We start from the raw sequence: 26,241 nt of genomic DNA, 5'->3' as shown, positions 1-26,241 counted from the left end.
AAGCAGACCTCCTCCGCATCCTACGTGTGATAAAAAGCGACTTATCATAAAGGCAGCACAAAAAAGCAGCGAGAGCCTGTTATCATCGTTGCTATGTGGCTTCCAGCGCAGACATTCTTGCTCAATAATCTGGAGTTTGATCGCAATAATCCCTCCTCATCGCTGTCTACATAATAAACCATGGAACGCTGCTTCCAAAAGAGATGATGCAAAACCTGTTATCCAGTTGTGTGTGTGTGTGTGTGTGTGTGCGTGTGACAGGGTGGGGGTTCCTTGTAGCTTGTAGGGACAGGTCTGTCATTCAGAGGGCACACACAGTCTCCATTGTGGAGCTGTCTGTGGTCCCCATTGGGTCAGGGTGGGGCGGCATGGGGCCTCCCGAATAAAAACACGTGCTGCAAACAGGAAGTGGGTCTGTAAGGATAAAATGAGAACAGGATGGCTGAGTGTTTATGAATGCAGCTCGCTTATTTTTTCCTCAACTCGCTTTTTGTCAAATCGTTTTCTCTCTCCTCTTCTGATTTATCTTGATAAGCTTCCCACAGTGGCGTCAGTTTGCTTGGGTTGCGTTGTGCCCGTTTGTCCACACACTGCAGTAAAGATCCATCTCAACAAGTGGTTTAGTCTTAAAATTGAATTTTCCTTAAAGCAAATAAAAGAATCCGATTTTCTAAGCAAATCGACTTGTTTCAATATTTTCTTCAATCAAGTGTTATCTTGGTACCAGTGGAGTGATCTGCCTCTTTTTGCCTTGTTTTGAGATGCTGACACTTCTCAAACAAGTGAAAATTAGATTTTAATACTGAATATGAGACTAAATAACTTGCCGAGTTGGACATTTTTGCAGTACATACAGTACTTACATATGTGTGTGCTTGCATGTGTGTTTACAGGAATACAGTATGCTGATATTTGTGGATGTATGCCAGGGCATGAAAGGATGTTGAGTGTGTGTGTGTATGTCTGAGTCCACTCCTTGGACCCAGGTGCTCTGCTTTCAAGTATTCCTTTCCTGTTTGCCCAGCAGCTGTTTCATCTCAGTATTGACTTGTGTTTTCTTCTGAGTGACCACTTCACAGCTCAGCTGTTTTCTTACTGGGTGGACTTGTCAGCTGTGATCAAATCAGACTTTTGTTAAGAGTACATTTTCTTTCCAGACATAGCTGATTACCCCACCCACTTCTACCAGACTTGATATGCTTGGATTTAGTCATTAATTCCCGGACACTTTTGTGTATTTTCGTTACTGAAATAGTTTGGCAATTTCTCACTTCCCATGGGGGCATTATTTGCTTATGATTAAGTCACAGAAAAGCTAACAACTTGAAAGGGTTTTCTTTGGACAACCTGGTCATTTTAGAAGAAACCTCCTAAAATAAAGTGCCAGTATTCCACAAATCTCTACACCTCTAAAGACCCGATTCCCTGAGTGCCAGACTGACCAGTTGGGGCAGATATGAACTTCCCGCAAGATTGCTTGTCTCAAATGTATTGGAGCAGGTGCAAGGAAAACGCTACACATACTACAGCCTCTGTTGCCTTCTTGGTGTAGAGAAAACATGCCTGAGGTTCATTTGAGCCACTTTATCACCAACATATTCTGCAGGGTCGTGCATTTGGAACAAAAAGGAGGCAGGAAGCAGAGGACAGCTTTGTGTGTGATGAAGTTTTATTGATTCACAGTAATGATGAATGAATGGATTTGTTCTTCGACTGAAATTTCCCTCCAACTCAGCCAGTGTCTATCCACAGTTATCCTTGTTATCCCCAAGGCAAAATGTCACAAAGTTTGTTACGTTCATAGAATTTTATATCAGCATGAACATAGATTATTTTGGTAAGATTATTGACAAACAGTTCATCCGGTGTCATGTATGCATCACAGCTAAAGGCAAGCCAAATCACATCACATGAAGTTCTCTTTTTACTCTTTAGATGAGGTCAAAGTCCCTGAGAGCACAGCTTTTTTTTATGAATATGATTGTAGATAAGCACCATGTAGCTCACACTCTCAGCTTAAATAAACATACAATGTAGGCATAACAAGATAACTGGCTGTCTAACTGGCCATGTACAACCATATCCCCATGCTGTATATTTCTACAGCATGGATACACATACAGTAATTAGATATTATGAGTGTGGTGATTATGAACCAAAGTATATGAGTTACTTAAACTATGGAATGGCATACAAAATTAAATAACACATAGAACAGACCATGTTAGTATGTCAATAGCAACTGTACACAAGCACAAAACAATAGAAAAGCGTCATCAAACACTCCTTTAAACTTCTAGGTCTATGTAGGAACATTTTTTATCTGCAACTTTAAATGGTAATGGGGCTGATGGGACATGTCACTGTATTATGCTAAGAAATGCAGGTGTGCTTCGATTATAAAAGTTGATTCCAAAACATCTTGGTTTCTTGGGCTCCTTAATGGAGTCCAAATGAAGGCCCAGGAAGGAGGAAAGAGAATCTGCTAAAGGAATTCATTAAGTCTACTCCTGTCTTTATGAGTGACTTGGCCGCAACAACGTGTCCTGGAAACTGTCCATTAGAAAACCATCTTAACAGGTTTAACCACTAAGGACAATAAGCCAAACACATCAAAGGCACTAATGGAGCAAAAGAGCATGATTCAGACAAGCACAGTTTGTAGTTCCATGCTGTAAAGAAGATGGCGTTACATCATTGTTTGGTATAGAAAAGCTACTGATTCAGCAAAGATGTGGAAGGATACACTACATCTCAAGCAGGCCGGGGCTAAACAAAAACAGGGCCACTGTTTACTACGCCGAAGCGTGAATCTAGCAGTTTATTTTTTCTCCCAGACAAACATGTTGTTCTCTTTGGGAGCTGAAAACGCCAGCTTGCGGTCTCCGGTAGTAAAAACTCTGTATGTCTGCATCAAAGTTTCTCCATTCTCTCTCCTTTCCTATATCTGACTTGCTCTGTCTTTCTTTCTCAATCTCTCTCTCTTCCCGTCACTCTCTCCCTCTCTAAATCGCTCAGAAATTATTAATCTCTCGCTTTGCTTGTGCAAAGACAGAAATATCAATGCTCCCTCTTTCCATGATCCCATATGTAACAATTCCATAGTGTTTCTATGGAGCAGCTCATGCTATAGCCCTAACCTTAACCGTAACCCTAACTCTAACCCAAACAGACGTAATTAAAAGGCTTTTTATATGCTCTGAAACCCAGCCTGCCTACCACAATACTGTGGCTTTTTTTCACTCCCATCAGAAAGGCTGAAGAGAGAAACTGTACAGTTACAGTTGCTTTAATAACTCTGAAATGTCTGATAACTATGAAATCATGTTTTCTCCCAGGTTAATTCATTTTAGAAAAGGTAGACAGATATGCCAAAGCATGTTCAGTATTGTAACTTGAAGTTAAAAGCTAGCTAACAAACCCTTTACTGAGCATGCTATGTATGTGTGAAACCCATGAATAAATAAAGTTACAGTATAAATAGTACATTTCATATGAAAATACAAGCTTTAGATTTCACCTGCTCAAGTGTAAAACACAACAAAAGTTAAATTTTTGTGGATGAAATATCATATCCCAGAAAGTCAATTTGCTGGCCAATTAAAAAATCAAAAGGGGAAGGCGGGCAAATATTAGAATACTGATGTTCAAAAAATAAAGTGCTTCGTTCCATAAAAATCATTTGACCTCTTCTAACATCAATTCTAGATGAGAAGGAGAAAACTAAGGAGGCTGACTCAATTTTTTATAAGCAATGATTTTGTTAACACAACACCGAAGCATTAATAAAATACCTAATGAATTGTAAAAACTATCAGAAAATGCATTGTACAACACTGTTCACCTGAAATGTAGTGAGGTTAATATAAAAACATACAGTATCATGTAGGAGCACCAACGGTGAAATAATGTAATAGTCAACAGCTATACACGATCCAATAGGTAAAGAATCTGAGTAGAATAATACCAACAAAGAACAGAGCCAATTATAGTACCTTAAGCCACTTTTGTTTTACAAAGTTGTTTTTCTACAGAATATAATTAAACTCACAATATTTCTTTTCATATCTTCTAGTCTTCTCTATATGTAGTGTGGGAATGAGATTTCCCAACATCACCAGGTTTTCCCTTTGTCTTTGTGACAGATTAACTATAGTGACATTAAGGTCATTCATACATATACATTTTGAATAGCAAAGTTAAGTTACTAGTAGTCCACATTCACAGAAAACAGTATAGTTTGAATCCAATTTCCTCTTAACTGGAGTAAAAATGTGTTGAGCCTATATGGCACCTGTTCCACTCTTGTTGTCGACGGCTGTTCAAGATGAGAATGGAGTCTCTGCGATGGTCTCTTCTGTGATGTGATGCACTGATCATTACATAATCCACATCTGCCAAGGAGATGGACAGGTGCCATTTTGCGTGTTCTCTGGTACTGTGGCTCCTGAGGTCCTGAGGCCCTGGGGCCGGGGACCTCAGCCCACCCTGAGCAGTCTCTGGGCCCCGCTGGGAGGCCTTCGCACTGGGCCCCGGGGCGGGCTACACAAAGTTATTGGTGATCTGCCTCTGGTGCTCAAACAGATCTTCAATCTCTGCACTGTATGCATCTCCTTTGAGGAAAAAAACAGAACAAAGTCAGACATCAGGAGGGATAAATAAAGAGAGTGAGGAAGGGGACAGAAAGTTCCTTGCCCTCACCTGCGTGACATCCGTACATGTAAGCTCTGTGGCCATCGTACTTGCATCGACACCTCATGACATTGTTCATGAAGTCGGACTCAGCCATGTCCAACGCCGGGTTAACTTCCACCTGTAATGGAGCACAATACGACCTCTGTTGACACAGGCAGCGCCCTTTATGGTTCATTATCACAACGGTGGATGTGTGTGACCTTCTGACTCGCAGCTGCTTGCTTCATCATCACCACAGACACGTTTATTAGAAAACAGGGGGAGTTTATCACTTCATTGTTCTCCCCTCCATCCAATATCTCCAGCTGGCCGGGATGGAGTAACAAGGAGTAAGACTGTGTGCTCCTCCGTCCACACACTGAGAAAGCCATTTGAAATAAAGATCAGTTGGATGTAAAATTGTTAGAGGGGCTGTTATTAAAAGGCACTCGTGGCTGGTATTGTTTTTATAGTCCATCCCATTCACATCCATAAAAAGCTGGATGACTTTTCCATATAGTATTTCTGTTCGGAAACATAAATACACTATACACTACACTATTCTTTCACATGGACTTTGCATCGGAATGATATTCAATTGGTAGGACTGGACTGCAGCTGGGCATGTGGACTGTATAACATGCTGTGGTAAAACATTTGCTTTTACCAGGGCAACGCACAGCACGAAACACACTGCTAGATCTTTAAGGAAAGCCCATCGTAAAAGTATTTTATAACTTGTATGGAAACTTGTGTAATGTAACAAAGACATCGGCGCCCACAGAACATGATAACTCGCTGCAGAGGGTTTATGCGATTTTATAGCTGGGGTACAGTGAATGAAGCTACACCACAGCGCAGAGATTCGCTCTCTCTTTGCACCAACACAGGTATGCGATAATACGGACTTGAAAAGGCCTGAAATTGAAGTGTGTTGCAATAGTGTAGTTATGCATAAGCATGTTTGTGTGTCTGAAATTGGTCCTACTCTGAGTGCTGCCATACATTGTACTAATAGTGTGTTATTTGCAGAGCAGCTCCATAACTGCTGATACAACCATTCTCTTAATCCGGTCTGGTGATAATACTGAGAAGCCATTTACTCTAATAGCTGCTCTGTAAACTGCTACACCCACTTTAAGTACAGGTTACAAACAGCTACAGAGGGAAGCACGGCAAACTACACTTACAAAAAAAAAAGAAAACTTTTAAAAACTTAGTGAATGCACAAAAACTGTCTCTTTATTTTTCAGGGTAAATTACAGTGTTGGACTGAGTTTTTTGCAGAGGGCCGGTGCAGTGGCAGAATGTGTTACTCAGTGAGAAAGTGGCTATAAAAATAAAAACAGGGCAGGAGAAATTCCTTGGTGGCAAATTAGCCGTTCCTAATGGAAGGGGGGACTAGGTGCTGTTTGACTAAAGGGAGGCCATAGTTAATTTGGGTAATTGGTGTGTTTCATTAGCTCTGGGTGGTTCAAGGGCAGGTTTTCTTGATCTTTCTGTAAAGCCCAGGATGAGAAAAGCGGGGCATCATCCCCCACTTTACTAGATAAATGTAACAACACAGCAGAGAGAGAGCGCTGTAAAAGCTGTTTGTGTTTTCTGCTGCTGCAACCTTGGTGACTAACTCGCTGCTTGGCTATCTGTGTGTCTCGTTTTCTCTCTTGTTCTTCTCAAGTAAAGTTGGTTACATCTCCTTAGTCTGGGTCTCCTCAACTGACCCTGAACTTTTGACTTTCAATAGGTCTTCCCATCTCTCCCTCTCTCTCTCATCTATCTCTCTCTACTCATTTACCCTCCTCCCTCGTCTCCCCCTATCATTCTTTCCTTCTACCCGCCTACACACAGTGCATAACTGTGGCAAGGTGCCACTTTATAATTACGCCCCGCTCGACATGCTTAAAATACATCCAGTCCGCATATGCGTGCAAGTGTGTGCGAGTGTATGTGTGTCAGTCACGCCTATTACGGGTAAATTAAATAAACCCGTCTCCAATAAATAGGTGTAATTACCAAGGGCCAGATTGAGTGTAACCTCTCAGAAGGATTAGGTAACAGCAGTAATTATCAGACAGCCAGTTATGCTGTAACCCCTCTCCCTCGGCTGGGAGGTAATTGGCAGCATGCTGAGATCTGAGAACTGCTGCATACCATGCTGGGATTAGTAGTCTGAATGGGAGATGGAGGATAATGGGAAATGGAGTCCTTGATGTGTTCTACTCTAGCGCCCACAATGACACGACTGATTGACCTGGGTCACAGTAATGACAGACAGAGAGAAGAGTGAGGTGGACCAACAGGACTGCGGTGACTACGGGAGGTCTGGATGTTTTATTGAGAGACAATGAAACGCCGCATGAACCCCAACCAGCCAAGAGGGACTCCGACTTGAGAGTCTGTGAATCTCTTTCTCACTGTTGAAGTACAAATATACTGACGTTTGTTCAAATATATCTGTGACTTGAAAAAAGCTATTGTTTTCAAGATGTATCTGCGGGGAAGGGAGGACTGAGAGACATGAAATGACCTCTGACCTGGAAGATGTAGTCTCCTGGCCGTACATCTGTCACGTCGATCCACTGGCAGTCGATGTCGTGGCGATAGGTATCCCAGCAGCCCACAGAGATGCCCTGGTCCCCCATGTTGTAGCAGGAGAAACGCTTCTGGAGACCTAACACACACACACACACACAGCAACATCAATCACATCATCAAAGCTCAAATGCTTGTTGTTAAGAGCCTTTAGCTTCCTGAATTGCCCTATACTGTATATCAACTCTTTTCGTATTACAAAATTTGATCCATGATACAACAAATAAATGGAGAGTAAACAAAAAACCACAGTGGTAATCTAATACATTAACCACAGAGAAAACGTTTGAGAAGTTATAGCTGAAAAAATGATATTAATTTGTGTGTTTTCAGAGTTTTATGAACGGTGGTGAACGTTACCCTCGGGGCAGTAGGTGTCCTCCAGACAGAAACTGGCCTTGTGTCCCTCTGCCACCCGGGTGCCATTCAGAGTCAGCAGGTCGTAATGCGTGAACACCTCAATGCTGTGGTAGTGCCTGGGACAACACAGGGGAGAGTCCAGGTGAGAGAGAGCGTGTGTGTGTGTGTCTGTGTGTGTGTGTGTGCATTTACGCTAATGGAACACTGGCTCCCTATGGCTGGTAGCCTAATGACCTCAGTTCTAGAACACGAGTGTGGGTGTCACGGTAACACCTCTCACAGAAGCTTGTTTTAGTGCCGGCTAGGTTGCGCTGTTTACCCATTCTGCGTGAATGGAGGGCTTTGAAACACACACATCCATAGCTCTGATGTGTTGTTGTAAGAGATTAACTGAGGCGGACCTAACCGGGGCCTACCCTGTCCTTTGTACAACACCCGGCCTGTGGCGGCCGCGCCAGCTCGGCCGTCATTTCCACGGACACGTGGTGCGGGCGGCTAATTAATCTGGAGAGATGACAACACTGTTTCAGGCCACCCGTAACTTACTGGGACACATGTCACACAGCCGACACTGTGGGCTTCAAATGGCTCCTTCTTCTCGCATGACGACAGGCCTGAAAGTGCTCTCGTCATCTGACAAGAAACTAGCAGACCTGAGGGGAGCGTTTCTGAGAGGCGGTGGAATGTGTTAAGAGTATACCTGAGGACAATATGTCATCTATGTCAGACTAACGGACTAAATACTGCTAAGGCCCACGGACAGACAAAGGCTCTTATGTGTAACCCTGTGTTGAACGTTACCCTCGGACCCCGCGCCAAACCACATGTACTTTATTCATTGGTGTAAAGATCACACTTCCACATGTTTTCTTACCTGGCAGCAATTCAACTCAATTAAATTAAATATAACTTGAATTATCCGACATGGAGGCAATTATGTCATTAATGCAGGAACAATCACGTTTTGTGCAAGTCACAGGTGTTTGTCGGATTATTCTTGGCAGCCCCCACACAACTGCTCACCTGTATCCAGGACACTCCAAACCACAGCTTCCCCCAAAAACACTTAGAATGACCACAACTGCAACCACGACACCCTTGCACTGGTGGAACATCCCATATATAGTCAACTGTAAGTATATAACCAGTTCCACTGCCAACACTCCATATACCTAGGCAATGTAAAACCTCCATAAACCCTGTGGTATGCTGTACCTGTGACACTGGTGCCATGTCCAGCTCTCCCTGGTGGCTTTGGGTCTGAAATCGGACTTGCCCAGGTTCATGATGCGGGAGGAGAAGCGCAGCAGGCGGCGGTGTCCGTAGGGCCAGTTCATCCTGGCAGCAGAGGAGGACAGACAGTTCTCCTCATTGGCGCAGGTCAGCAGGTGGAGCGGTCGGTCTTCCAGATAGGCTGTCTCCTGGACCAGCTGGGCGTCCAGAACCAGGTCAGGGGCCGCTGCAGCAGGTCAGGGGTGAGAGGTCATGCTGGGATTCAAGTAGCCAAAGAGTCAAGACAGGAGGAGGTAGAGAGTTAAGATGGCAGGACTTACTGTCTGAACAGGTGACCCCAGCGGCCTTAGTTCCACCTCCTCGAGGGCAGTGAACATGGTTGTTACGGCGACACTGCTGGATTGACAGCTCTGTGCCGACGCAGTGGGTTCCACTGAGAATCACCTCAGCTGCATTAGGGTCGCCAGTCCAGTACCAGGTCTCCTGCAGAGGGGTGGGGGTGCGGGCACAGGGCATAGAGAGCTTGTCAGGTTTTTATTCAATGAGTAATGTCATAGTTCAGTGTCCACCACAATGAAATTGGGACTATGGATCGGTCTCTGTCTCATTTGTTTGTTCGCTCATTTGATTGATTGTTCATTTGTTTGTTCATTCAATGACTCAGACGCCGCTGGTCAGATTTTGACAGAACTTGAGGGAGTGATGTGTCTCACCACTGCATTCCAGCATTTTCAAAATTACACTAATTGTCCCAGAGGGGGGCGGGCGCGACTTTGTTTATTTGTTCTGCGTGTCATGCCCAACATTTCAGACACCGCTGCTCAAATTTTGAGAACACTTGGGGGAGTTCTGCATCTTACCACTGTGTTGTGGCATTTTCAAAATTACACTGACTGGCTCAAAAGTGGGTGCTAAAATCAGAGTTCAAAACAACGTGACATATTTGTTACTGATTGGCCCAGAAGGGGACTGCCTCCATTGCCTTCTCAGTTACGGACCATAAGTGTTCCTGAGATTGTTACCTGGTGAGCGCTGGCAGCGAAGCCCAGGCCCAGCTGTCTGCATACCACCATGGCCTCGTTGATGCCCCAGTTCTCACTGCAGACGGAGCCCCAGCGCTTGCGGCCCCCCACGTCCATCAAGACCTCCACACGGCCCTCCCCCTGCACTCTGCCACCAGCCAACCTCACCTGGAAATCAATGAAATCCAGTGGATGAATGGATGATAGATTATCAACAGAAATGGATATAAATGTCTCTTGATGGTGTTGTTTTCATACCGAGCTCTCCATGCCAGTCTTGGGGACGTTGCAGCGTACTGAGGCATCCTGGTTGTGTTTGAATGTCCACAGTGGGACTTCCTGGTAGAAGCAGTCTAGGATGGAGCGTTCTGTCCCCAAACACTGGACATTGTTCATATGGATAGGTCCTGTACCTGGAGAGGGAAAAGGAGGTGTGAAGGCAGGATTAAAAAGTGGTGTGAGAGAAATAAAGAAGGGAAAAGCATAAAGAAAAAGAGCATCAACACAATTCCAGGGTAATATTTACTGTGCCCTGCGTGGGGTCATCTGACCTAGACACGATGGCATCGCGGTGCAATCACGGCCAACAGATTTATCACACATGGGAACACACACACACACACACACACACCTACACAACCTCTGGGGATTAGCAGATAAACGAATGTGTTTCATGTGAACAAGGATTTCATGCTTTCTCTACTTCAGCGTCAAATCAACAATAAAAGGTTTCTATCTGTCAGGGCAAAAGCTTCCTGCCAGCCAAGCAGCAGTACCACCATCGTTGTACTCCAGCCATCTGTCACACCTCATTACCACCATTCTGTTGCTTTCAGCACAACAACAACCTTGTGGGTAGTCCATCACCCTGGGTGAGCAAAACAGAAAAGTAAGTAAATCTCACTAGAAACTAAGGCCAAATCTATGTCAACAAAACAACAAGACTTATACTAGTTATTCATTTGCCGTTTAAAACAAGATAATCCCTAAACAACACAGAAGCTGGTGAAAAAAAAGAAGCTTAAGATGTTGTGAAAGCAAACAGCTGATACTATAATGATGGCAGCATATGAAAACACAGGGAAAAATATGGCTTCAGTGTTTTCTTAAAACAAAGACGCAAATTGTAAACTTGGAAATGAGGTACAGTACAGTCAGAATAAACACAACATAAACCACAAAAACACAGAGAAAGAGAGAGAGAGTAGCAGAGAAAGAAGGGAGGAAAGGAAGATGGTTGAAATGGTAGGAGACAGATTGCAGCCTAACTTGGTCTGTCTGTGTTGGTTTTGGTAGATTGCAGGCCTGGTTCCATGCTGGTCACAATGTGCGGGTTCATGTTCACTCATATGAAAAGGGCACAACGAAACCACTTCCGCCTCTATCTGCATGGTAAAGGCCACGAGCGACATCTAAACTCCCACTGTTTAAGTTATCAGGGTTCATCTTGAGGGATCCTCAAAATGAACAGTGACATACTGTATTTAGACCTCCGTTTTGGGAAATCCAGGCGGGCCTGAAATGAATTCCAAGAAACTGGTTACACACACACACTTGACACACATACAGATACACACAAGCATTCAGGGTGTTTTACCCTCTTATGTATATACTGTATATATGTACCTCACATTTAAAATTACACGGTGAAACGGAAATATACCAACGTTGGTCAAGAGAGGAAATAGAAACAGAGACATTGTCCCTGTAATTTACCTCACTGATGGTGATGATAAATGTAATGGTGATGGGAGTTAGAAGGGTGGCAGATGGGGTGGAGTCTGGTCTGAGTTTAGACTGTGTTCTTCACTTTCACTCTCACTGACTTCAATTTCCCAATGATCAAACCGGGAACTACAATATAACATTTCTAATACTGACAGCAGATGTAGTTACGAGAGTATGAGGCATAATAATAATAAACATGTTCTCCTAAAATTAGTATTTACTAGAAGCAGGTTGAGTAATAGACAATCTTATAATTAGAATCAGCAGATGCCGCAGATCAACTGGACAGATTAGAAAACGGACTTTAGGAGTTAGAAACTGGGTGACTTTGGTCACATACTTGTTGAGAAAAGCACAAATAGTTGGTTAGTGGTTAGAAGGGAAACCCTGGCATTTTCCTCTCTGAAATTAGCCTCCGTTTTAGGCACATTAATGTAGTGTTTGTAGTGTTTTTCTTTCCATGGAACTTCTCTTTCTATGTCTTTAATCCAATCTGTGAGCCACTTTCTGTCATCAGTTAGGTCCTGTTTCTTAGCCAAGCCTAAGTGGTAAAATCATATAGTTTGGAAATAGGTTTGCCTGCCTGTGGACATTCAGGGGGTAGAAGCCAACTGGCATCATAGTCATGTTTCCTTAGTCAACATGCTTTTGGGGCTAGTGCACTAGTTATAACATGACACTTTATTGATCGCCATGTGGGACACTCTGTGCTTGAGTGTGTGTGCGTGTGTGTGTTTGTGCATGTACACCACATTTCCAGGCAAGTGCATTTGTGCAAGCAAGCGCTTCAACAAATCTGTGTATGCGAGATGGGAGGGATTGTATTCAAAGCAGGATCTCTGGCTGGCAGACTGTCTGCCACCCTCTCCTTCCCTCAGCCGTCCTGACAGCCAGTCAACCACAACCTCTATCACACGGGATCGTCACACACATGCAAATCCTCTCCTGTGAGGTCGTGTAGATACAGACTTCTGATTGGATGAGAGATTCAATAGAAATCACAAAGAATGTGTGTTTTTTTTTTAAATGCGGCAATAAAGACAACAATCATGGGCCATGACCGAACGTGTCAGATGGGTAGATGAAAGAGAAAGTCAGAGAGTAGTAATATTACTTTCTGTCCCAAAATGTTGATGCTTTTTGATATGTAATGAAATTACATTGAAATAAACGCATTCAGCGCTTGTAAAAAACTACATTTAAAACAATTTATTCTTTCTGTCTGTCTTTCTCAGCAAGTCTAATTTAGGCCTTTTCCAACACCATATAGGCCTGTGTTTATGTGGCCTCCGGAGCACATGGAAAATTATATGTGACAGTAAAATGTCTAAAAGGCAGCATGTTATAGAGAGGAAGCCATGAGACGACTTTGATGTCCACTGACCCTGTTATGGTTGCACTAAGGCAGCCGTTGTGAATGTATGTGTGTGTGTGTGTGAGAGAGAGAGAGAGAGAGAGAGGGTGAGAGACAGAGAAAGAGAAAGAGAGAGACAGAGAGTGAGAGAGCGAGAGAGTGAATCACCAACTCAGGAAACGCAGTATAGGAAACCTGCATTTCCAGGAGGGAGACAGGAGTAATGTGAGGTAAAGGCAGAGAGTAAACCTGCCATTTGTCAAACCAGACTACAGCTGCAGAGCCACATCAGAATGCTATAATTCTGAGACTGGATTTACACACAAAATATACATGCTGGCACATGCCCACACATGCTCATGCGCACATACACATGCGCAACCTTGTGGGTGGACGAGGGGAAAACTGAACTTATTTTAGGTAGAAAATTAAAAGCTTGCCGGCCCCTCCCTTACAATTACAACACCTCTGCTGCAGACTGCTGGAACCAGCTGACAAACCTGAACCCTGACCTGACAGCTAAAGCTGCTGATTATGACCAGACGACGAGGAGTGTGAAGTGTGCTGAAAGTCCCCTTAGATGAGCCAACTAGACCAGATTTTGGTTCTGTTAGACCCATCAAAAAGCAAGGTAGCGTGAATGACATCATCTGCAGAAAACCCCATTTGAGGGGTTAAAAGGTAAAAGGGTCTAATCCAACGCAGACAGAAATATCCTCTGTATGATCAGCCGCACAGCTAAACCAGCAAACTGTCATCCCATATTTCATCTTGATCAGCGTGATTAGAGGCTACACCCCAGTCCCAGGCGTGGGGAAGCCGTTCTCACGTCTCTCACGTCAGGGTGGGGACACCACTGGCACAGCTGGAGACTGACTGAGCCTGTGTGCTAGCCAGAGCTGGAAATTCAAAAATCTGAGGGAAAAAGGCACAGCACTAGCTAGTGGATGAAAAAGCTTGCTGGATGTTAGTAAGATTATGGCCGTGACTTGAGTCAAACCACCATGGCTTATAGTATTACATTGTGTGTGTGTGTGTGTGTGTGCGCGCGCGCACGTGCATGCTGTTTGGGCAGCTGGTAGGCTTGATGTAGGGCTCATATCACAGCTGGAGATTTGACGGATCAACACATTTGCAGCTTCACAGGGTAACGTACACAGAAACACACACCCAAACACACACACACACACAAACATTCTCCGACCATTCAGTGGCAGACGGGTGCAGTCTTAGATAAGCACAAGACTGGAAAAGTCCCCCTGTCTTCCCTGGAATGCCATGACGCATTTTAAACACACTCACACACCCATATCGCAGACTCAAAATGGCTAGGTTCACTTCACAGAATACGTTCCAGAGCCAAAGCCTTAGTGGTCTGAAATCCTTTGCCCTGTCTGTCTCACCTTGTCCCATAAAGGCTCCCATCAGGGCGTCCTTGGCGGTACCAAAGCCCAGCTCCCTGCACACCACGGTGGCCGCGGTTCTGTCCCACATGTGGTCCACGATGGTCCCCCACTTGCCCTCTCGGAGCACCTCCACACGGCCCTCGCCCAGCCTAGGACAGGCCTTCAGACGCACAGGCTGCACATGGGAGCAAGCAGAACAGCTTAGCTTGCATTCACATATGGTCGTGCTAAAGTAGACCTGCGTTTATTAATCTTACCACAACTGGATACGGGGCCTGGGGTCTTCCTGAGGAAATGCGAGCAAACTGGGGTCCCGGGACGCACTTGGCCACCGCATGTCTCCCGTTCTTACAGGGGGAGGGGCTACGGGGGATTGACAGCTGAGCGTGGCACTCTGACAGGCTGTTCTCATTGCCCAGGCAGTGCACCTTTTCTACCCAGAATCCCTTCTTCTTTGCCATCATGCTCAGTCTAGAAGTGGAGATGAGTGTTTAAGTGATACATTCTTTCATAAAAAGTAACTCATTAGGCGGTCTGTTTGCCAGTAACTGTCAGAATCATTAATTCACTGAGTAAAGGAAAGCATGGTTAGTAAAGATGACTAATAGTAGTCTCTGTCTTACCTTGTTGAAGGATCTGTGACCTTGGTGTCCCATATTTTCCTATAAAAGAACAAATCGAGAGAGTGATGTCAGTTCTACCTGTTCTGTTTATGTACTGAGGTTACTGACACACGCCAATCAACCTGTGAGGTGAACTGGGTGACTAATTTCCCATGCAGAGAGACAGTACTACTTACTGTAAGATACTGCTGTTTGTTTTATATATAGCCCGGCCACACAGGAGGGATTTCTCCCGCACGCACACACACACACATACGTAGACACAGTGATTCACAGTGATTATCTCAAGCCGGGGCAGCAGGGCGGCGTAATGAGTAGGGCGACCCAGGTATAAGCACCCATGTCGGCGAGCATCCGCCCTGCTGAAGAGACCTTGAGAAAGACACTGAGTCCCTACCAGCTCCAGCAACGCTGTTCCGTAGCTGATCCTGATCCCCAAAAAGAGAATTTCCCTCCAATGATCAATTAAGTATGATATCATTACATTATTATAAAAAAGGTAAGCTTGTTTGGCTTCTTGGTGGGTACCTAAAATTCTGCTCATACGCTGACTGAAACCAGAATGAGCTGCATGTGTGGCTTTGTGGTGAGAGTAGTTAGGTATATGACCGGTATAGTTTGAGGAAGAACGCATTGTTCTTGTTCTCTCTCACCAACTTCACATCCTGTCTCTCTCGCTCTTTCTTGCTTCTTCTTGTCGAGTATATTTCCATCTGGAATGTCTAGGCTGGTTGGCTGTGTTTATGTTTAGAATAAGCGGTCATTGTATCATATGTACCAGACTTATAAGGCAACAATGCTCCCTGTTACCATCATAAGGTTAAGTGTTCGACGGGAAGGTGGTGCTGGGTAATTTCACCCAATTTACCCACCTTTTCATTTGTCAAATAAAGTTTACCTACCTTTTCAAACTAATATAGATCCTTAGAATATATGACATTGTACTGTATAAAATCATGTAACCATCAGTTATCAATATCTTTCTTACAGTACATGATATGGTTTGGTCTATTCAATAAATTAAATCAATACTATTCTGCATATACAATAGTTTTGTGTTCATATTAGTTGCTGTTATGTATAAGAAAAAAATTTGATCGCCAAATGGAGATGGACTTTATTTTACTACCACATCACTGGTGTTGAGTGTTGAAACTCTTCCTTTGTGTTGCTTGTAACACATACTTGTACATAACTACAGAATGTTAGTTAGAACTGTAAAAGGATAAAAATAAAAACATAAGACATTTTGAACTATGTAGTTAACCTCCCAAGCCACATGTAGTCTAAAAAAAACTTGACATTCAGTAACAGCAACGTGCAACATTTCTGGGAAAACAGGGTTTGACCAAGCACGCATATACAAACAAATCCTCAGAACTCTGGCACTGTGCTGGTTTGCATGTCCGAGAAATGGCAGAACCAAAAAGAGATTTATACAACGAGCGGGTGGCAGCGGAGAGGAGAGCCTTTCCGTTCTCTTGGTATTCCCACACAGACCATGCCAGGATGCCCTCAAACCATCACAAAGTACACACACACTCACAGACATTCACATCAATTACTTCAAACACACACACACACGCACATACAGCTGGCTTTCATCAAACTAGCCTGCAACAGGGCAAACATTAAGAGCTGTTGAGGTGCAGTTTACAGTAAAACACACTGTACAGTAAAACACACACACACAAACTTTCAAAGTTACTCATACCAACATGGGCCAATGCACTTAAAGGGCAATGCCACTAAAAATTCACTCATGACATCGCTATGGCCCAGAGCAGGTCAATCTGTATTTGTATGAACAAGCATTTCAACCTTTTCCATCTTTCTCATCTATCTCAATCTCTATGGAGCTGTGCATCAGTATGACATCAAAGATTGTGAGAGGCTTAAACTCTTCTCATTTGACTCTGGCTACTGGGTACAGTGGCAAATGTTCACTAATACAGATGTGACGGTCCTAGGGCATACAAATTACATACGCGAAGGCTAAAATTCAGCAGTATTCTCCTTTAAGGAAACAAACATGTCTAAGGATATTCATATGAAAACACAGGCAGTTAAATATTTGGATTTCCGACATGAAACTACAAACATTCCTGTCGAGCTAAGTCTCAAACTTTAAAAACAAACTGAGGATGCTGGAATCAAGAGAAGCATTGTCATTGACCTGACATTACGTAGATGTTTGAGTGAAGTCATGGGCTGCTGGGTGTAAGTGCTCTATATGGTTTTCCTCAATCACAAAATAACTTGTTTCCTGAAGCTGTAAGTGGTCAATGGGCAGGAGAGACTTCATCGCTCTGTAGTTCAAAAATATAAACAACTCCCTTCTCAAAAATATTAGCATTTGGCAGGGAAATATAAAAAAATTACTTTTCCAAACTGAGTTTTACTTTTATTTCAGAAATCATTTGGCAAGGGAAGGTGCTTTGCAAATGGTAGGCCTGCCTTTTTTTTGAATGAAACTCTTGAAAACAAGATCAGGATTTTTTTGGATAGTCTCACAAATAACTCGGTACTTTTCCAGCCTACATCAAACATTTGATTCAGTGAGGTAGACCCTTGTCCCTTCAAGGCCCCATCTAAAATCAAATGCATTACACATGAATAAAGCCATATGTGATGTCACGAGACCTGGTGTAAATTGCGACTGACACGCTGTATAGAATTTAGCACTTATCCTTAACAGTGTCTTGAATTACACTCGTAAAATATCTTGAATGTGTCTACCATGTGGCTCTGTAGTAACATGTCATCGAGAATAGACACAACACACACACACACAATTTCCCATGAGGCAAACACGTCTGTGACTTGATTGTGACCTCACCACAGACCAATCAGCCAACCATTTTCCCTCCTCAGAAACCCACACTGACTATGAAGATCCAATAGGACTAGCCTACTATACAGACTATAAATGATGCCCCCAGGTCTTTCATTTGACTGACTTACAGCACTGTTTGTTGATGTTGAATTTCTAACCATATGAGTGTCACACATAAATTTCACACACTTTGTCAAAATCTAAAATCAAATAAAATGAAGCCCTTTTCAGGGTTATGAGGGACACAAGTGGCTCCATGTGAACGCTGCACTTGTAACAGGCAGTATGAGCAGTAATAGCCAACTGAGAGCATCAACCCACAGCTGTGTGCTCATGCAGTGTGTGACTGCCTCAGTGTTAGTTTGTTTTGAAGTGTTCGAGTGTTGAGCTTTCTACCTCCATAGCATTCATCAGCCTGCTTAACCAAAGAGGGTATTCCACCCCTCGCTGCGGAGCCAAGAGAAGAGAGGCTAATGATAGGGAGTCCCACCTGCCTGTTAAAGGACAAGCATCACACCACTGTCTGGGTTACATCACCCTCACACTCTCGTCTTCTGGCTTATACCCTATACCAGAGGTTCTATATGCTACAATGTTTTGCCATTAAAGCTTGTGAGCCACGGGCCACAAGGTGGTATTAGGTATTGATAATTTAAAATTGCACTAAGAAGTTGATGCTTGTTTAGCCCATCAGGTAGCATTAAGATGCTTAAAAAAGTTATCTTAAAAGTAATACTCAGATATAACTAAATTGCAAAATATGGCAAAAATAAAACATAATATCACTCTTCCAGACTCAATGCGGGACGCCAACATATTCTGCAGGTTTTGCCCCACTTTGGGCATCCAAGTCAAGGATCTTGATTTTATAATAGTTGCTAACTAGACTGAGCTGCTAAAAATCACTACGTTTCAGCTTAGCTTGGAAAGTCACGTTCCACAATCTGTTCCAAACCACAAAAAGCGCTGCTGGCATGCATATAGAAATTAAAAGATGGGAATATAAATTAGAGAGAAGATCATTGAGGAAGATCACATAAACCTAAGACACCAAACCAGACTTGGTCACATAAAATGTCACCCAAAAGGACTGAAAATGATACCCCCATCTTAAGAAAGATTCAGCAAAAACATAATTAAACATAAAATACTGGTTAAGTCCCCAAAACACTGCAGTGACAGAGAAAGACAGACAGCTGCTGACACAGCGACCCGCTGCAGGCTGCAGCTGTAATTGGGACATATTTCACACTAGCAAGCGGAAACCTGGCTAGTGCTGCTCTTGTTCTTTCTCTCTGTCTCCCTCTCTTCCTCTCTCTCTGTTCCTCCTCCTTCTCCAACTCTCTCCAACTCTCTCTCACACACACAGCTATAATTGGGGGTGTTTTTTCACTCTCAGCAGAAACCCTGGAGAGCCTCAGTCCTGCCCAACCTGTAATTACAGCATCTTCAGAGTCCCATCCAAGAGACACAGGCAGCCAAGAGACATGGCATGGTCTGGGCTTTCTAAGAATGGACCAGAGAGACTGAGAGCAAGGTGGAGAGACAGAGGGGGAGTGTCACTGGCTAAATTTGGCCAGGCCATGCAAAACAATCCCAAACTTCTCTGGCAAACGTTACAGATGGAGTTGTTACATGAAAATTGAACATTCACGTTGTTTCAAAACCGACGGGAGGACCTTTGTTTTTTGGTGACTAAGTACATTATGCAATTATAATTGCAATGGCAATTAACGTCAGAGTTTGCAACCTTCTTACAATTATCCATAAATGCAGGCTGAAGCAGGATTGAGTGGATTTCACTTCTCACCAATATCCAAGTATTCTGTTTTTTTGGTTGTAGTATATAAACATCATATCTTATTTACAATAACCCACATAAGCTTTTATTCTAATTATGAGAAACCCAAATAAGATAATTGTAATATTGCACGTTAGCTAGAATACTGAAGCATGTATACACCTTAACCCATTATTGCAGTCTGCAAAAATTGCCTAAATTTGGTATAGTGAACAGGCACAGATTTGGAAACAAACAAGTCATCATGGTTCAGACGGGGTATACCGCCAGATGCTACAGCAAAACACCAAGTCATACCCAGGACACATGGACAAAACCAAATCAAGTCATGACCGCTTCCATACCAGAGCCTTGTAATTTACACACACAAACAAAAGAAATCAACAGAATGACTGAACTGGTGGTTTGAATTTGAGTTTGCGTCAGCTTTTCACTGTACATTTAGCAGCAGATATGTTGGATACATTATCCACTTTGTTGTGGCTTAGGTCAGAGACTTGAAAGAGCCCATCGGGTGCTGTTATTCAACTTCCCTTCCCTTGACCTTACAGCGAGGTTTAAAAACAACGTCCTGGAAGAGCCAGCGAGCAGCTTCCCTGTAGGCTTCACTCCAAGTCCTTCAAGCTACAGCGGCCCCGTCCTCCTCTGTCATACCTCTCTTCTTGGTGCGCCGCCAAGTCTCTTATGTTTCAGCCGTACAGATCTATCCGTACCATCTACCATCTAGTTCCTCAGCCTCCCATTTCTTCTACTTCTCATCTCCCATTCTTTGCATTAACTGGCGAATCTGTACAGCGATTGAAATCAAAGAGAAGCAGGAAAACCATTGCACCTGCAATGCGGGGAATCCGTGCTCTAATAAACGATCCTGTTCAGACCATGCTGTTCAGCTAACTGTGCATCCTTGAGGGCCTTTTATCATTTAAGTTATGACGCCTGATGCTGCCCTCCTCCAACAATAGAATCCAGTTATAGCTTCACCGTGTTCCCATTAACATAGCAATCCAGAGTTGAGCGGAGATAGCTTAATTCAAGGGCAATGCAGAAATACTTTCAGCGAGTGATTCATACTCCGATATGGGCAGTTTGGAAAGTCTATAAACCAGTTAGAAAAGCCTATAAAAGAAATGAATTGCCCCCAAACAGTAGCAGGCTTTCAGCAGCAAGTGGAATCTAGCACCTAGAGTACGGAGCAGATGTTGTGGTTTGTTACCAGTTGCCTCAGATTAACCCGGGCCAAGAGAGGGAAGGAATAGCTAAACTGTGAATCACCTAGAGCCGGCAGCTCTCTAGGAACGAGATCCAACTGGGTCCCCCATCCTGTCCACAGTCAGGACAGTAAATGGTCAGGTGCCGTTCACTCCCATAATGGCACTGGAGTAATTCTCTGCTAATGTGTGGTCCTCCTGTGGCTAAGAGCAGAACCTTCCCAAAACCACCGTCGGCATTTTCCAACAGGAGGAGAGGAAGTGCGGATCTGTGTCAAAAGGGCAACATCGACACAATGCAGCCAAGTGCGTGCATACGTAGGCACAGCGTGTATGTGTACATATGTGCACGCATGCACGTACACACACACACACACGCGTTGGCAAAATGTCAAACATGCTGTTGGAATGGCATGAAAAAGTGAGGAGATGAATGGCCGACTTAAGTCCGCAGAGGCAGCCCTGCCAATAAGACGAGTCGCTTCACAAAGAGCCTCATCCTGCTCTCCAATAGCTGTCTTTGTCCCACACCGCAGTATTGATGGGACAGTTAAAGAACAATCAGCAGTGATATTACACCTCCTCACAGGAATCTAAAAGTTAAAGTGAGGCTGTTTGTCTGAGAGCTGCAAGCTGAAGATAGCATCAGAGAGAGACAGACAGGGAGAGAGAAAGAGAGAGAGAGAGAGAGAGAGAGAGAGAGAGAGGCAATGAGGTGAGCAGAGGTGATTTGCCTAGAGAGAGGTGTAAAGAAAGGGCAGTAGAGAGAGGGACAGAGATCCCTTTATCATCATCGTGAGGCTGAGAGGGGGAGCAAGGGGGAGAAGTGGCTGGGGGAGGAAGATAAGCCAGACAAAAGGCCTTTACTCAAAGTTGCATTAAACGGGATGCCACTGTTTTTTTTCTTGAGGATGTGTGTTTATTCATTTAACAATGGGATGAATGGCTTTAGCTTGTTGCCCTTCAGAACTGCGGCCAATTGCCTAGTGTCTGCGATCTAACAACCTGAGTTCATGAAGGTCAACTGGAATGTGTTCAGGCGGGGTAGGAGAGAGAGGGTCGCACTTACTTGTACATTTTGGCATTGTGCTGGGTAGCCTCTGGAAAGCCAAGCATCCCACACACCACTCTGCTGCTGTTGAGACTCCAGCCCAGGTCACACACCTGCCTCCATCTCCCAGCGTGCTTCACTTCCACCACACCCTCTGTGATCAGGTTCTTCTTCTTGGTGGCCATGAGGATCGGCCGCAGACGCACCTCCTCGATGCGCACCTTACTGTGACCCTGTGGGGAGAAGAACATCAGTGCCTCTACTGTACATAGCATACACCTGTATAAGAATAAGACACAACTTCAGATACCTGTCAGGTACCACTTATCATATTTGAGTTACATATTCTGCTGTACCTGGTACTGGTATTGTCTTTGGAGCCTGGGGATCTCCTGGGGGTGTCCGTTGCCATAGTAACCCTGTCCTGGAGCCCTGCGGCTGGCCAGGATGTTCTGCCACTGGGGCGAGGGGCTGACATTGGGCCTCACGGCGATGGCGTGGCCCCTCCTGCCCGTCTGATCCTGCCTGCGCTCCGGGGTGCACACCACCCCGAGGTCCTCCGAGTGTTTACAGTCATTCACCCCCCATCCGTTGTGCTTGCAGTCCTTCAAGGACTTCTCAGAGCCATCGCAGCGTACGTTGTCCATCCATATTGGGCCTGGTGAAAGGACAAACAATTAATCACTTCATTCATAGTTTTGACTCAGTGATTTTCATTGATTGCACAATAGACAGACTGGGCATCGTATCCGCGCGAGGACTCGAAACAGTTCCTAAACACCTAGCACTTGACTTTTACTGGCAGGCTGATTTAGGGTTGCACCTTAGCGGTGTGTTTAGCAGTAGATACACAGTATTTCACAACAGCGTCCCAAGGCAGGGTGCCGTAGATCCTGCTCCTTGAATCCACTCAACCTTCTCTTTAATTTGGATTTAAAAGCAGCAATAAAGAATGTCCATAAACCACAGCAAGTGTAGCACAACTCTGGCAAGCGAATGCTGTCATTATTCTAAAACAAATGCCCCTTTTGGCCCATATATTTGCTCTGGCAGCCTGCTAGGCGACCTTAATGAGATGTAGACTCCAATCCCATAACAAGTTATCTTTGTCCCTTTATGATGGTTAGTTATTTTGGATGTCTTAATTGGTGGTCTTTTTATGAAGCCTTAGGGTGTTGTTGGGCAAGCACATTACAGGATGGAAGCCTTGGAGCAGACAGGCTACAGCACTAGGGCTGGTCCAACTAGGGCTGTCTACCAAGGTCTAAATCATTCTAAATCTAATCAAAGCTTGATTTATCACTCACATCCAGTCAGTTTGGTTTAGACCTACAAGAAAAATTGTGTCATTTGACCTTTACTTCACTCGCTGGGCGAGTTTATAAGTCTTGGTGGCTTTGGCTACCATAATGGCATATGTGTAATGTGGCACTGTAACGGCTCTCACCCTGTCCTTCTCCATACTTAGCGCTGTGCGCCCATGTAATGCCACTCTGGAAACCCAGCTCCCGGCACACCACGTTGGCTAGTTTGATGTCCACCTCGTCGTCGCAGATGGTCCCCCACGTGTTGTTGTGCAGCACCTCCACGCGTCCCTCGTTCGGTTCTCGTGCGTAGTTCCCCGCCAGTCGCACCTTGGCGGCCGGGGCGCGAGCTGACCTGCGCTGGGAAGGCGCTGGCCGGCGGGGTTCAGCGTGGCCGGGACAGGGGAGGGCCAGCAGGAGGAGGAGGGAGCTGAAGCAGAGGGCGAGGGCGCGGGTCATCGTGTCTGAGAGGAGGGGGGTCTGAGGGTGGAGGTACAAACACAGCTTTGACTAAACTGATTCAATTTGTCACTGTCATGCATGAATAGCAGACTACACTGCATTTTTATTTCATTTATTTCATGTTCAATTGACCAGTCAAGTCAATTAACCAGGCAGGCCAATTAAGAGCTGATTACCCCATAATGAGAAAGTTATATCCTCAACCGTGCTAACACAGCTGTATGGGCAACTGCAGTCAGCACAGTGAACTAACAGGCTGCGGTCGCAGAGAGAGAGGCTGGTTGTGTTGTAGCGCAGACCAACGGTGACATCCTCTGGACAGAGCAGCACAGGTGGCCAAAAACAACCCATGTTCACTTAACGGGAGAGTACGGTCAGAGTTGCTCTTAACTGTTGTCAGCAAATGAATATTTTGGTAAGACAATGATCCTGGCAGTTGGTTAACTGTTTTCAGACAGCCAGGGAGTAACTTGTTTTGTAAACCTGCCTCAAATAAAGCCATGCAATCGCCAAAACGCATAAAGATAGGAATGCTTTTCGCTCTTGTCAAACATAGACATATAATTAGAAGTGTACTTCAGCGCTGAAATTACGTGAATAAACATCCCCCAAGGCCACCAGACCATATTTCACCTCTGCACAGACAGAAAGATAGGCAGGTTGTAACTGGAGGGTAACAAGTGTCACAGACAAACAAGAACACACCAGGCATCATTTTTAGACACTGCTGTAGACACTGAACCACTGAGACACTGGAGGCCAGAAGGTCACATGATTGGCAAAATCATAGTATACAAATCTGTTTGTATACTGTACTAATTCACTAATTAAATTAATAAACAATGCAATAAAGAGTTTGCAGATTCAACCTCACTAAATCACACTCACTGAGTAAAATGTGTTGTATAGGCTAGGTATGTATGCAATTTATAACCGACAAATTCCAAGACTGAAGAAACCCACAACAAGCACCTCTTCCAAATGTCTGCAATTTGGTTTCATTAAAGCTAAGTGACTTTTAAAATCATGGCATCAAGCTGAAGCCAAAAAGCCAGGAACCAGAGAAGAGAAAAGCAACCTGCATTTACATTTTCAACCCTTAAACACCTGTTACACTTGTACTCTTATTATGCTCACTTTACATGTGCATTATAAAAATAAGAAACAACAAATAAAGCATAACCTGATGAATTTGTTCTTAATTGGCCTGACTGGTCAAATAAAATAAAATAAAATGAAATAAAAATCCTTAATCAAGAAAATAAGGTAAAAGGAGAAGGTGAAAGTTCACTCACCTGGCAGGCAGCTAAGGTTTGCAGTCCTGGACGTGACTGACTGGGGGAGAGTGACTGAGTGAAGGAGTGTGCCTACTAGATGTTCTCCTTAGTCAATCCTCCCTTCTTCCCTCCTTCTCCCTCCATCCCTCCCTCCCTCTCTCCCTCCCTCTCTCTCTCTCTCTCTCTCTCTCTCTCTCTCCCTCCCTCCCTCCCTCCCTCCGCTCTCTCTCCCTGTACGTCTCTTTCTCTCATACGGAGGCATTTGACTTTATTTAAAATATTTATTTAAAAACATGTGCAGTTGGTTCATTCAATTTAAATTTAATTGCCAGTACAGTTTTCCAATACTGTTTGTATAAAAGCTCAAAATAATCTCTCACATTGTAATTATTGTCCAGGGATTTGCCACTGAACCTAACTGTTTTTTTTTCTTTCTTTGTTGACATTTGAATATGAATGAGTATTTTTAAGCACTGAAACTGTTGAATGCTCTGGCTGCTCAGAGCAAAGACATGAAACACAGGGCCATCATTTCTCAGATAAATGAATCAGAGGGTGAATCTAGTTTCAGCCTTTAGAGAAATTAATCTACGTCATCCTCCAGACTCATCAATTTCAGAATGTAGCCTAATGTGTAAGTTAGACGAATGAAAATGAATGAACTGAAACATTAGCCTTTGTGGAAATCCAAATGACCCTGATTCAGTTTATCAAATCGGCTGTTTTTCTGATTCTGTTTCTCTTACATATATCTTCTCTGATAGGTTACTGAGGCTTTACAAAACCTCATCCACAGAGCGTTGCACAACAGCGGGGGGAACGTGTGTAAATGCAACCAACAGGAAGGACCTGGCTCCAGAATAGTTTCAAACGTCAAGTTCCAAGTATCCGAAAGAAGCTCCCTAAACCACAGGGTAGATATTTCCTTGTTGAGATGGCCGCAAACCACCACTCTAAAATAGGCCCAGCCTCACAGTAGCGATGGCCACGGTGAAAGAAGGGGAAACGTGACTGAGAACATGCCATCCCACCCGTGCCCAGGAGCATGTTACTATGGTCATACCTTAAGGAACAGAAAGGATACAGATTCAACTCATCGATGCAGAGATGTACTCAGACCCTTTCCAGATATAAACAGAAGGAAAATGTCCTCAGGTTTACGGCCTTGTGGCACGGGTCAGCTCAGTGCTCGGTCTTGATTAGATTTGGGTTTCCTCCAGGTGTCCACTAAGGTCTTGCTCCTTGTTTGGGAGCTGTTTATTTATTTTTTGAGTAATTTTGGGTGGGTTTATGACAAAATTAGCTGCATG

The 26,241-nt window shown here is 44.1% G+C and overlaps 1 protein-coding gene across 1 annotated transcript; it reads right to left on the bottom strand.

The window, feature by feature from the left end:
* Positions 1–1,657: 1,657 nt before the first annotated feature.
* loxl4 (lysyl oxidase-like 4) lies at positions 1,658–25,046 on the bottom strand. The gene is made up of 15 exons (XM_071914150.2): positions 24,950–25,046; positions 23,336–23,672; positions 22,245–22,546; positions 21,907–22,121; positions 14,993–15,031; positions 14,627–14,840; positions 14,367–14,544; positions 10,140–10,294; positions 9,882–10,049; positions 9,180–9,342; positions 8,842–9,085; positions 7,627–7,742; positions 7,209–7,345; positions 4,702–4,813; positions 1,658–4,613 (listed from the first exon to the last, which is right to left on the bottom strand). Exons 2-15 carry the CDS (start codon positions 23,649–23,651, stop codon positions 4,543–4,545), a joined length of 2,430 nt encoding a protein of 809 aa, XP_071770251.1. The 5' UTR covers positions 23,652–23,672; positions 24,950–25,046; the 3' UTR covers positions 1,658–4,542.
* Between the last annotated feature and the right edge of the window lie 1,195 nt (positions 25,047–26,241).

This window comes from Centroberyx gerrardi, chromosome 15, assembly GCF_048128805.1.
Source record: "Centroberyx gerrardi isolate f3 chromosome 15, fCenGer3.hap1.cur.20231027, whole genome shotgun sequence".
In the NCBI taxonomy this organism is placed as follows: Eukaryota; Metazoa; Chordata; class Actinopteri; order Beryciformes; family Berycidae; genus Centroberyx; species Centroberyx gerrardi.
Note: the sequence above shows the minus strand (reverse complement) of the source record. Positions and strands in the feature narration are given on the sequence as shown.